This window comes from Trachymyrmex septentrionalis, unplaced genomic scaffold (genome assembly GCF_001594115.1).
Source record: "Trachymyrmex septentrionalis isolate Tsep2-gDNA-1 unplaced genomic scaffold, Tsep1.0 scaffold87, whole genome shotgun sequence".
Classification (NCBI taxonomy): Eukaryota; Metazoa; Arthropoda; class Insecta; order Hymenoptera; family Formicidae; genus Trachymyrmex; species Trachymyrmex septentrionalis.
In genome coordinates this window covers 3,221,624-3,234,247 of record NW_017306059.1, presented here as the reverse complement: position 1 = coordinate 3,234,247, position 12,624 = coordinate 3,221,624, and the positions used below count along the sequence as shown (strand labels likewise).

At 30.0% G+C, this 12,624-nt stretch overlaps 4 protein-coding genes across 5 annotated transcripts in view; 2 read left to right on the top strand and 2 right to left on the bottom strand.

The window, feature by feature from the left end:
- Window positions 1–853, bottom strand: part of LOC108755330 (transmembrane protein 50A) — a 1,680-nt gene extending 827 nt beyond the window's left edge. For both annotated transcript variants that reach the window (XM_018498259.1, XM_018498260.1), the window contains exons 1-2: window positions 622–853; window positions 266–372 (exon numbers count right to left, since the gene is read on the bottom strand). In XM_018498259.1, the coding sequence (XP_018353761.1) occupies window positions 266–372; window positions 622–720 (206 nt within the window). In that variant the 5' untranslated portion in view covers window positions 721–853. The remainder of the gene's footprint in view (window positions 1–265; window positions 373–621) is intronic.
- An 833-nt stretch (window positions 854–1,686) lies between these two features.
- LOC108755322 (programmed cell death protein 2) lies at window positions 1,687–4,134 on the top strand. The gene is made up of 5 exons (XM_018498250.1): window positions 1,687–1,802; window positions 1,913–2,278; window positions 2,855–3,269; window positions 3,328–3,430; window positions 3,911–4,134. The coding sequence occupies exons 2-5, from the start codon at window positions 1,915–1,917 to the stop codon at window positions 4,094–4,096; spliced, it is 1,068 nt and encodes a 355-aa protein (XP_018353752.1). The 5' UTR covers window positions 1,687–1,802; window positions 1,913–1,914; the 3' UTR covers window positions 4,097–4,134.
- Window positions 4,135–5,184: 1,050 nt separating this feature from the next.
- Window positions 5,185–10,556, bottom strand: LOC108755284. Its single transcript, XM_018498203.1, has 5 exons — window positions 10,374–10,556; window positions 6,503–9,759; window positions 6,048–6,255; window positions 5,741–5,943; window positions 5,185–5,564 (listed from the first exon to the last, which is right to left on the bottom strand). Exons 2-5 carry the CDS (start codon window positions 9,711–9,713, stop codon window positions 5,185–5,187), a joined length of 4,002 nt encoding a protein of 1,333 aa, XP_018353705.1. The 5' UTR covers window positions 9,714–9,759; window positions 10,374–10,556.
- Window positions 10,557–11,745: 1,189 nt separating this feature from the next.
- The window catches only part of LOC108755313 (NADH dehydrogenase [ubiquinone] flavoprotein 2, mitochondrial), a 1,980-nt gene continuing 1,101 nt past the window's right edge, over window positions 11,746–12,624 (top strand). Inside the window, exons 1-2 of the mRNA XM_018498237.1 lie at window positions 11,746–11,926; window positions 12,352–12,414. Coding sequence (XP_018353739.1) covers window positions 11,891–11,926; window positions 12,352–12,414 — 99 coding nt within the window. The 5' untranslated portion in view covers window positions 11,746–11,890. The remainder of the gene's footprint in view (window positions 11,927–12,351; window positions 12,415–12,624) is intronic.

The window sequence follows — 12,624 nt, the reverse complement described above, 5'->3', positions numbered from 1 at the left end:
TATATATATATATATATACACAATATAACAATACGAATTCTATTACTGATACATTTTATCACAATATACTTTGACCAAAAATATTATATACCTATATTTTTTTTTTATCTAGAACTTTTTTATATGTATTGTTAAGGACAATTTACAATAAATGTCATAAATTAATTTTTGAGCTAAAACTTTAAATAATAATTAGTAAGATACTTAATATTTTTGGCTAGAGTTTATATATACTATTGATAATTCTAATATTAATATTACTTACATGAAGAGTGATATAGTACCAAATACTCCACAAACATGGTACGCATTTGACATTTCATCAGGATATTTTGCGTGCGCGTCTATTATAAACCACCATCCTACGAAAAACTGAAATAGCGTTTCGGTAAGATTTTCAACTGTAATTGATGAAGGAAAATTAATGTGAGAAATGCAAATTGTTGAAAGCATTAAAAATTAATATCTACAATATCATACAATACTCCGAGATTCAATAAAGGACTAAAGAAAGATAAAAGAGTATATTAAAAATCATTGTTTATCGGTAAATGTATTTATGAGAGGTATATATGTTTGTTTATTGTGGCAAAAATGTGGGTGTGAAACCCATGAATTTACCAATGTGCCTGCAAGCATTGAAACAAGCGCGTTTCTCTTCTCGCCGCCCTCGAACCAGACGCAGGACGGCACCTGCATATTCTCGAAACAGGACGTCATCCTCGCCGCGACTCTCAAAAACGCAGGGATTCCGTTGATGTCCGCCTTCCGCGGTTGGATAGATAAGCTAACCTTACAAAAGCAGTGACAGATATCAACATACACAACATATACACGTAGTACCGAAAGGCACAGACGGCGCGGCGGTAAATCTAGAGTACTTCTAGTAAAGCGGGGAGCACAGACTCTTGCATAATGCATAACACATGAGGCATAAGAAAATGAACCAATCAAAGTCCTTTATTTCTTGCCGGAAAGGCAAGAAATAAAGGACTCTAATTGGTTGGACTTCTTATGGCTTATGTGTTATGCGTTATGCAAAAGTCTGTGCTCCCCACTTAATGGTCATTCTACAATAAGTCATAAATCAGAAGTTAGAAGTTGGAAATTGACGACTGTGATTGGTCAATTTCCAGCTTCCAACTTCTGATTTATGACTAATGGCTTATTGTAGAATGCGTGTCCAACTTCTAACTTCTGATTTATGACTAATGGCTTGTAGAATGGCCATAAGAGATAAGACCGGAAGAACGCCATTGCCGGATGTCGAGTACTGGAAACAGCACAATTCGTGGTTCACCGTGGTTGACAGTTAATAGTCATGCGTGTCGCATTCCCGTCTTCTACATCATGAAATAGTTGCTCACACCAATTCACACATTCAAAGTTCACCACATCGAAAGTATTTGCAAATGGTGGCGTTTAAAGGGACTCAAAATCTGACCAATCAGAGATCAGTGTCCCTTATGACTTGACTCTTACTAGAGGGACTCTAGAAGATCGCAACAGCAGTGCTATAAAAATCAATGTATATTTCCATTAGCAGTCAATAAGAAGATATAGATAAATTACATGGGTACGTTCAGCGGACTCAACAGTTGAGTGAGCGCTACTATTGGCGGATTCTTCTAGATTTAAAGATCTGATTGGATGATCTAGAAAAATACACCAATAACAGCGAGTATTTACTCAATTGTTATGTGAGCGCCAAATGGTACACACTTGTATTCGGTTCGTTATCAAAAAGTTTCTTCCATCAATGGACAACCACGTGGGTTCAGTTTGACGTTTCGGAGTTTCGAGTGAGTGCTCGTTTCCTCTTTAACTTCTACTATTTATTTCTGAATCGATGACATATTTTATGATCCATTGATGTGCAATTTCAATGACATTTTTTTTCTGATAATTTTAGATATGGCAGTCGATCTAGGATTTGTAGAGAAATGCGAGAACTGGCAACTTGAGAGCAGATTCTTTCCCAGTAAAGCAGGCGGCAAGCCGGCCTGGCTCGATCTGAAAAATATTCCCAGCAAAGGCGACTTGGAATGCGAGTACTGCGGTGATCCCTGCGTGTTTCTCTGTCAAATCTATGCACCGTACGAGGAAGACTCCAATGCATTTCACAGAACTGTCTATATTTTCGTGTGCAAGAACGCAGATTGTTGTAGGCCGAATCAAAATGGGAACTTAAAGGCCTTCCGATCACAGCTAAGTAGAATAAATGATTTTTATCCGGCTGAACCACCTGTGGAACAGAAGGACTGGGGAACGGATATCGGTATTATTGTAATACAAGAGCTATTTTTCTCAAGGTTGGGTAGTGCTAAGTTAAAAAGTTAAAAAGTTAATTAATTTTAACTTAACTTAGTTACATTTTAGACTCTTTAACTTTTTAACTTAATTTAGTTACATTTTATTAACTTTTAATTTGATTTTTTTTTTAAGTTAATCTTTAGATAGCAATGCGAGAGGCTAATGAGTATATAATTTAGTAATTTTATATTGTATAATTGTTACTTGTGAACAAAAATAACCAGATTAAATAAATAAGCTGTAAGAAAGAAAAAATATGAAAAATTATGTAAAATAGTCAAAAATTTTTTTTCTTTGGTTGTTTGAACCAAATTTAACTTTTAACTTTTTAATTATTTTTTTTATTAACTTAACTTTTAATTCAATTAATTTTATTATGGATTAACTTGTATTTTAATTAAGTTAAATTTTCAAGGCTATTAACTTTAACTTAATTTAGATAAAAAAAAAGTTAATTTACCCAACCCTGATTTTTCTGTAGTAACTAATAAAACTATGATTTTAATAAAAATATACAAGTTATGATTTGTTATTTTTGCAGACGTATCTCAATGGGCAAAAACATGCCGCATATGTGGAATTTTAGCGCCTAATCACTGTGGCAAATGTAAAGTGGTCAATTATTGTTCCCGTCTTCATCAAGTATACGATTGGAAGAATGGACATAAAGATGTATGTGGTACTGAAGCAAAAAATGACAATAGTTTTCTGTTTCCTGAATACGAAATTGTAATGGAAAGCGACAGCACTGCAATGGAAAATGTCAAAAAGAATGACTCCAATAGCGAAGAGAAGGAAATCGAAAAATACAATTCAATAATACAGGATGGCAAAGCTGGAATTTTTCAGAATGAAGATGTTAACGATGATTTATCACAAATGGCTAACGATGAAAAGGATGAAACATTTGCAAAGTTTCGTCTAAAAATAGATAATTATCCAGATCAGATTTTGAGGTACGTCGCTTTAAAAATTAAATTTATAGTTACAGCCTAATTGATATTTATTTGACAGATATGATAGAGGAGGAAAAGTTTTATATATTTCATCACACAGTCAGATAACGGATGTACCAAAATGTCCAGAATGCAATGGCGATAGACAGTTTGAATTTCAAGTATGTTCATTCATATATAAATGGAGTCAGGATTGTGTGTTTACTATAAAATATAATCTCTCTCTCTCTCTCTCTCTCTCTCTCTCTCTCTCTCTCTCATTGTGTGTGTGTGTGTGTGTGTGTGTGCGCGCGCGCGCGTGTGTGCGTGTGTGTATGAATTATATAAACTGATCAATATTCATAGTCTGTTCTTATCTTAAGACTGTCTTAAGATGCTAATATATCTCTGTGATTGGCTTATGACATCTCAAGATTGTACTTAAACAAGTTATCTTAAATAAGAACTGATTAAACTTAAAACGTAAATACTCCATGTAATCTTGTTTTGAAATATACTGCACAATCTTGAATGAAGTTGAAAGTATTATGTTAAATTTTATAATATAAAATCAAATAAGTTTTGCATATATTTAAAATTAATAAAATTTTTTATTTAACAAAATGTCATATTTCTATCTAAATTAAAAATATGATTTACAGATAATGCCGCAACTATTAAATTTTCTCGACTTAAAAGATGTTATCAAGAGTCTTGATTGGGGAATATTGGCCGTTTTCACATGTAAACAATCTTGCATATCTAAGAATAAATATATAAAAGAATATATATGGAAGCAAGACATTGTACAGGAAGAAAATGAATCGAGAATAAATCAAAGTATGTGACTTCACTAAGCTTTATTTGCTTTATTTGATATACATTAGAAGTCTTTCGCCTCTTCCTCTTACATCTTATTTCGTTATAAAAAAGTAGAGTCTATTTAAAAAAATTAGAATATTTCTTTATGTATTTATTAATCAATGTTTTTTTGTCTTATTTTGTAATGTTATAGTTTATCCAGTAAAAAAGACTTTTTAATGACGTATATCTATATATGTCATTTTATTTTGTTTAACTGTTGTCTGATGAATGATAAAGATATAGAATAAATAACGCTAATAGCGTATTCCTGAACGCATCTATAATATTACAAAATATGAAATACAACAATACACATAGTTTACAAATATAACAACATACGCAGTTTATATATCTTCTTTTGTACATAAAAATATGTTATAAAAATAGAACTTTGATGAGGTAATTGTTTTCTAAAAGTACCATTTACTTTAAGAATCACATTATATAGTATAACGATAATGTAACGATAGAAAAACTAGCAGATTATTTTTGGTTTTTTTTTGTGTAATACCTATATTATGATACAACTATTAAAATTATAATAAGTCATAAAGTAAAATCAAATATAGCAATCGTGATATATTTTCCTTTCATTTAGTAGGGAAAATGGAAAAAAAAGATTATATCAATAAAAATTTGTAGGCTACAATTAGCCTAACATTCCATCTACATTAATATTAAAATCAAATGTTGCATTAATATTAAATGCAAAAGAAATACATAAACGCATATTACATATAAAAAATAAAAATAAAATAATATAAAGTACATGCGCGAACACAATTGATTCCCTTCACTTTAAAACTACGAAATGAATAATTAAAATCGCTTCTTAAAAAATGTTGTTTTATAACAATATTTATCTTTTAAAAATATTATAATGCATATTGCAAGCATTATAAATGAGATATTAGATACAATCTTATTATACACATAAGATTATTAGATTCATTAGCAATGTTTCACTATAAACATTATAGTCGAGAGAAATAAAAATAATTGACTTATACAAAATTACTCTTAAAAATATATCTTAAAAAAGATAATTTTATCTAATAAAATATCTTTTCTTTTATGATTTAGCAATAATGCTATGTAATACTGATGAACTTTCATTGCAATAGTGTTTAAAACGTTTAAGCGTTAAAATTGACACAGCCTTTGTTAAATTATGTGAGAGATCATAAGGATCTTGCACACACATAGGTGAATCAATACGAAAATATTCTGTTTTATCACCTTGTAATTGTGCAACGTAAAGTGCCATAGAATCAGGTAAAATCGATACTTCAGCAAAAGCTTTCTTTTGGCACGTCTCGCCTAATAATGGACATACGACAAGACGCATGTAATCGAAACCTCCGTAATATTCGAAAAATCCTAACAACAGTTCATGTATTGGTTGTTGTGGTACGTTGATAAAAATAGTATCACTAACTCCAGTTTCCCAACCTAGAATATAACAAGATATCAATATTATATTATAATTATGCCAATTCTAAGATACGAATGTGTAAAATTATGATTTATTATTATGGCAAAATAAGATTTTTCCCAATTACAGATTCTATAAACTTATAACATGCTACAATACAACATATTAAATTAGAAATCTCTAAAATACTTACCAGAGATGATTTTCGACTGATTATGGCTTTTGATTAAGTCAGCAATACTCGGAATTTTAAATTTGATTTGCAAATAAAAGATGACTAGCCAGACAAGAGCATAATTTGTCATTCCGTCAGGACCACTCAAACCCGCCAGCGAGAGCCATTTTTTCAAAAACAGTGTTAATTTTTGACACGGTGGATATGCGGTATTGAAAGATCTAGATTTATTAGTTATTATAAAATTATTAATTATTATAAAATATATTTCGAGAGAGAGAGAGAGAGAGAGAGAGATACTTCTTAGAAATACAATGTTTTATACCTAATAAGTTTGGAATTTTCCACTGATAAACCTTTCGTAAACGAGATATCGCACTGCAATCCTGTTGATCTGTGCTTTACTTTTATTATAGGAGTTCTGCTCCTGTCCAAAGTTAATTCTATATCCCAATTCTCATGATCGGTACGTAAACAATCTTGAATCTGCTTACTCCTTCTTTTAATCGATTGAGGCTCGGTACATTCGTCACCTAATAGAAAATTTTTGTTTTAAGTTTTATATTATAATTCTTTTTACAAATTTATTTTTTATAAATTTCTTATAAGTTTATTTTATATACAGCAATTCACAAAATTAATTGTTTTGAAAAAGTGTCAAAATTTATTTTAAAAATTATTTTAAATAGATAATAAAAAAAATTTGTTGCATCTATGATCATTTGAAATTTTTTTAAATATTTAATCAATTTCGTAAATATCAGAAACAAATATATTTACCGAAATTAAGATATATGTCGATGTCGCTCTTTGTTAACGCTAAACCAGTGACTCTTGAACCAAACATGAACACTTCCACAGGGAGTTGACGTGTTTCAAAGATGTGCTTTAAAGCATCCGTAAGTTCAATCACTTTTGGATCATTTAATACCTTCTTCGACAATTGAAATAGATCAGCAGAAATTTTGTTAACATTTCTCAACAATTTTTGCACAGTCTGCGGCAGCGGCGTAATTGCGAAGTCATTACTTTTCTTTAGATACCAATGCATTTGTAACTGACAGTGTTGTTCATAATTTATATGGATGTCTTTGATATCACTTGTTTTGTACCATAAAGTTGCACACGTTAAGCAAAAATCAAACTTTGAATTAGTCTTGTTTCTTATCACTTCCCTATGTTTGTTATTAAGATGTTCCATGAATTTTATCTTCATTTTGAATTTTTTGTTGCAATCAACGCAAGCAAAGTATTGGATATTATACCATAAATTTTGGAGAGAGAATTCTTCCAATATTAACTCAATCTGATAACGTAATTGGTTATAATTTTTCTTGTGCAAAGACGTACATATATGATTCTTAAAATATGTGTTAGTTTTTCTATTCTGAAATGTATGTATGTCACAAGCAAAACATTTGGTATATGCAGGTTGTATTTTCACTAGCTGCTTTAACAGTTCCACATGTTCTTCATTCTCATGTAACATGTTAAATTTTATAATGTGTTTTTCAGAATTTATATGTTCGTATATTGCCTGTATATTGCATAATTGCAGATTTTCACATATAAGGCAAAATATTTTGTCAGACAATAAAAAGAAAAACTGCGAATTTGATTTAATTCTCTCTAGTTTTTCATAGTTGCAGACAAACATGATTTCTTCGAAGTCGAGAAAATCTCTAAAATACATTTTATTATGATGATTTATCGTGCTCTTTAACTTTGTAGACAACTGCTGTGATTCATAATCTTGTTTTATTAATGTATTAATTTCCGTAAATACATCGAGAGATATAAAAAAGTCAAAATTATTTTCTTCATTTTGACTCATTCCATTATTTGTGTTATTGGAATTCATTTCAGCTATTAAGTTACGATTGCCGTATTGTCCTGTATTTACTTGTATTTTGTCAATGTTATGTTCCGTCAATTCATTATCAATTGATACATCTTTAGAAATTGGAGATTTTACTCCATGTTCATTTTTATTTATGATAAACTCTCTTGATGTAGACACATTTTGTATAGACATATATGTAAGAAGAATATTTTCAAAATGCTTCAAATGTACGAACTCGTTAAATAAATGATCAATTACACTGTTGATTTTATTCGTTGTATAATTACAGTTAAAACAAACGTAAATAAATGTTTCCTGCATTTTTCTTGCATTTTTATGAAGCGTTGTATAATGGTTTTTAATATACATCAGAGGCTGCTCCTGAATTTGAATAGTCCCGCCATTATTCTCAAAAGAGATCAAACATAAAAATTCAATTGGCTCCAAATAAATTTGTATATTTTCACAACTATCATATTCTCGTTTCTTGATGTCAATTAATGATTTAATATTTTCTTTGTGCTCGTATTTCAAAAAATGAGCTTGTAATGACATTACGCCATGTATTATCTCATTACAGAACGAGCATTTAAACAGTGGATAATAAATAGTGGCGTTAAGATTTCTACTTTCAGGTGACCAATTATAGATAAACTTCATAGAAAACATCATGCCACTTTTGTGTATTGTTATCTCATGATTTATTATATCATCTTTCTCGATCATTTGATTGCATTGATCGCAAGTATACTTTGCTGTTTCTGCATGTTTTGGCCATATAGTTCCATCGAATTTTTTATTATTTAACTGTAGTGATCTCAGAGTTTTTCTTTTCCCTTCTAACTTTATAATGCACAATGTTTGCTGATAAGAGATTTGGATTTTTCTAAATAAAGACACTGCAAACTTATGGCTGTTATGTATCACATGAATGTTTATAGCATTGTCATCAATAAACATATCGCACAAACAACAAAAATTCATATGAATATATGTTTTTAAACATAAGCTTTCACTTTGCAGATCCTCACTAATACTATCTTTATTATAAGACTTTAATAAAATTGTATCTTTCTCTTCTGCTTTAAAACTACTTGGAAGATTCCTAATTAAATCACTTTCATTTTGTACATTAACAGATATAATTTGATTGTTAATTGTATTATTACTTAAATTTAGTTTAGCTGCAGGTTCTTCCAGCACAACATTAGCCTCTTCGTGTTTTTTGTTACACTGGCTCATGTCCTTATGTTTCTTTCCAATTGAATGCTCATAAAAATGATTTACAGAAGGGAAAGAACATTTGCAAGGTATGCAAAAATAATCATGCATTACATCCTGCATTGCTATTTCATGATTTAATAATTCTGTACAATTTTTGTCTGATAATTTGATAGATTTATCAAAAAAATCTGATATTTGTGAACCATTATCTAGATGAAATTCTTGTAAGTGACAAGTCATAGCTATTAAGCTTCGCAATGTAAACTCGCACATATCACAATACCATCGTCCATTGTATGTTTGTATTGTATATATTGTATGTTGCATTAAAAAATGTTTATTCGTTTTTTCTTCCTTCATTAATCCATAAGGCACATTTGTAATAGTTTCACTTGCTGTCTGCATAGAACTATTTGAAGTATCTTTCATTAACATATTCTCACTGATTGACTGTATTATTGCATTTGATTCGTTTTTATGTTCCACTGAATTATCAACATTAACACAAGCTGCTTTTTCAAAAGCATTGCTTTGTTTGTTATTTGTATTGTCATTCGACTTTTGTTGCTCATTTGAAGAATGTTTTAATATAGGTTTAGAATTTACATATTTGCAGTGATTTTCTTCTTTTAAATGTTGAGAAAAATTATGAAAAGAAGATATTGAACTTTGGCAATGTATACAGAAGTAATCTTGCTGCATTCCTCTTATTATAATTCCTTGTTGTACTAATTCCATACAATTTTTTCTTGACAATTTCATTTTATTTAGGAAATCAGATATTTGACTGCTGACAGATGAGTGAGCGTCTTCGTAATGACGTTTTCCTTCCTTGAGGTTTTGTAATGTGATCTTGCATTGATAACAATACAATTGTTTATTGTAATACGTTATATGTTGCTGAAGCAAATGTCTGTATTTCATTTTGACAAGTTTTATGCTATGTCTATTCTCTCAATACAAGAAATATCTGTAATAAAATAATATAGGCATGTACTCTAAGCTAAAATTTATGATAAGAAGATAGATAAGAAGATAGATAACACAATGATATGGTCAACCGCGATAACCTTTTTTTTTTAAGTTAAATCAGTGTAAACATTTTGCGAACAAAGCAGGGAAACAAAGGCAAATATTGATTTTACGGCTGCACTCTACAGAAAAAGTAGTTTTGCAATTATTATAAGATTCTTTAATATGATCAAATTGTACATTTAGATCCGTGAGAAATTAAGGGCAAAAACTAATTACGTTAAAAAATTTACAACAATTGCAAAGCTACTTTTTCTACTAAACGTAGCACTAATTACAAACAAAATTGCATGAATTTAATCTAATTTGGACTCGCAAATTGAATTAAGTTCGCACCACGTTTCTTTGATTTTAAGCGAGGCTTAACATTCTCTCTGTCTCTTTTTGGCTTTAAAACAAGAGTTTTAAGTCTGAGCCTAGGTTAGGTTAAATCCTGTTTAAGCTATTTTTCATACTACTGCAGCATTTCTCGCAACTCATTCATGAGAAAAAACTTTACCGATTTCCAAATTTTAATTTCCAGAAAATATCAACAAACAAAGTTTAATGTACCTGATAATTATTCAGTTTAGTCCACTTCTGCGTCGAATTTAGGCTCCTTTAACACGGTTTTGGTTTTTTCCAGAACTTCCCACTCTTTCTCTTCTTACTTCTTTTTATTCCTTTATTTGGTTTTCCGGCCCAAAGGAAGGGTCATAGTCATCTCTTCTCACTTGCAACAATTTGCAACGTGAATGATAGACTATGAGAAGTGGGGAAAGGTCTTAAAAAATATAAAAAGTTTGTTCGTGTCGCATACTTCGCATGTCTGACATGTTTGACGCTCATTTTCAGCGTCAAAGCAGGTCACATGAGGTGCATCCAGAAGCAATGACCGCTCATGACCGCTTGAATACTCATGATCACTGAATAAAAAAGAGATTAATTAATACTGTAGATAATCCTTAATATCATCTTTCTTACTTATTTAATTTTAAGTCGTTCCATCGCTCAATGAGCGCTACATAACCTTACGGCCTAAACATGGCATTAGAAAAATAATAAACAGTAATAAATAAGTAAGAAAGATGATATTAAAGATTATCTATAGTGGACAAAGTTATTCTATGTTACGAATTATAATAAATAAACATATTAATACATAATAGATTAATGCCTTTTTTACTTAATGAGCACTCAGTGAGTTTTTGCATCTGATTGGCATGTTTCATTAGATCTAAAAATATAGACCAAACAGATACAAGAGCTTACTGAACGCTCAGGGAACGCTCATGCTTCTGGATGCACTTATGATAAAAATTGATGCTTGATATTTGTCAATTTTGATCACATGACCTGTTTTAACGCTGCAGGAATTTATATAGATTTGATTTTATAAAAAAGATTTTTATTTTTTTCTCCATTTGCAATCTGTGTATTTCTTGGCATAAGCGAAATTTAATTCTCAAATTTCTTCAAAATAAAAAGGGGAGCTTTTTTTAAATCAAAATTTTAACGCACATTTGAGTCAGAAAATTATTCGATAGAAAAAAGTAGCACTAAATTTTTCTACATTTTTTGAAAGTCTAGAACAGTAAAAAAGGACGTTAAAAGTATTTGGGCTGGACAAAAAATCCCAGACGGAAGTAATAAAAATATGATTGTAGACGAAGAATTAAAATTACAAAAATTTTTATTTTTATATTTAATTATAAGGATTTTTATTTTAATATATAATAAACTTTGTTATATAATTTGAATAAAAAAATTATATTGTAAACTTGTTATAACTTTTTTCAAACGAATTGCATAATATTTTCATCATCGGTAATATGACAGAGATCGGTCTGAGAGGAGTAGTTATAATATAATAAGTATAAGAAGTGAATGAAAGGTGTCACTACTACCGAATTTGGAATAGTTTTATCGGTAATACAGACGGTTCCAGCATCCCTTTAATTGACGGAAGTGCAGAGGGCTTATGATTGGACATGGTTCGACACTTTGACAGTGTTTGATGTCAATTGATGTTTGTTTGACAAGGTGCAGCAAGAATTTTATCGTCTCGTCTGTCGTTCAGCTGCATCGATATGCTGGCATCTCTACGCCGAGCTTGCGGGCTCTTCGTGAGTAGTTATTTTCTGGGAATTCATCGTTGTACTCACTGCAGTTTATTTCTTCACATTAACACCTAACCTTAAATACCTTACATAATCTTCAATTATATCGACTTTGTAAAACACTTCTTGAATGTAAATTAATTACTTGTCTTTTTTTTTACTAAAAGATCATGATTTATTTAATGTAAAATATGCATGTTTTATTTAGTAACATAACCTTATTTATTTATCTTGTATTCTCAACCTTTTACTTCTATTAATTTTATATAAATTTATGGGAGTCAAAATGAATACAAAAGCATTAAAGATAAAAACGTTGGCACGTTTAAAAGCACGATTTCTTTATCTTGTAAAGTTCAATAATCTGTCACTTGACCTACTGCTTGATTTGTTACTTGACTCATATTTAACATTAATTCTGTCTTCGACAGGCTCCAAGAAATATTAGAGGAGTGCAAACAACAGCAAATCGCACGTCGGATCAGCTGTTTGTTGTAAGTATAATTATACAGGAAATAAGAAAATGTTAGAAGATAATTCTTTATTGAAAAATTAAGATTTTTGTATAAATATATACTTTTATATTCTCCCTGAGGAATTATACTTCAAAGAGAGAGGTAAAAATTAAATTTTTATTATTTTTTTTTAATTTTGGACAAGTTTAAAAAATTAAATTTTGCGAACATTTCCCATTAGTAAAAAGA

What these genes read in the sequence shown, in the direction of transcription:
- LOC108755284 (XM_018498203.1), bottom strand. Translation starts at nt 9,713, where the DNA reads ATGAAATACAGACATTTGCTTCAGCAACATATAACGTATTACAATAAA. An exon ending in GAAAATTCCAAACTTATTAG is followed by an intron (nt 5,944 to 6,047) that starts GTATAAAACATT and finishes TAATAAATCTAG; the next exon opens with ATCTTTCAATACCGCATATC. An exon ending in TCAGTCGAAAATCATCTCTG is followed by an intron (nt 5,565 to 5,740) that starts GTAAGTATTTTA and finishes GTTATATTCTAG; the next exon opens with GTTGGGAAACTGGAGTTAGT.
- LOC108755322 (XM_018498250.1), top strand. Translation starts at nt 1,915, where the DNA reads ATGGCAGTCGATCTAGGATTTGTAGAGAAATGCGAGAACTGGCAACTT. An exon ending in GGACTGGGGAACGGATATCG is followed by an intron (nt 2,279 to 2,854) that starts GTATTATTGTAA and finishes TTATTTTTGCAG; the next exon opens with ACGTATCTCAATGGGCAAAA. An exon ending in TATCCAGATCAGATTTTGAG is followed by an intron (nt 3,270 to 3,327) that starts GTACGTCGCTTT and finishes TTTATTTGACAG; the next exon opens with ATATGATAGAGGAGGAAAAG.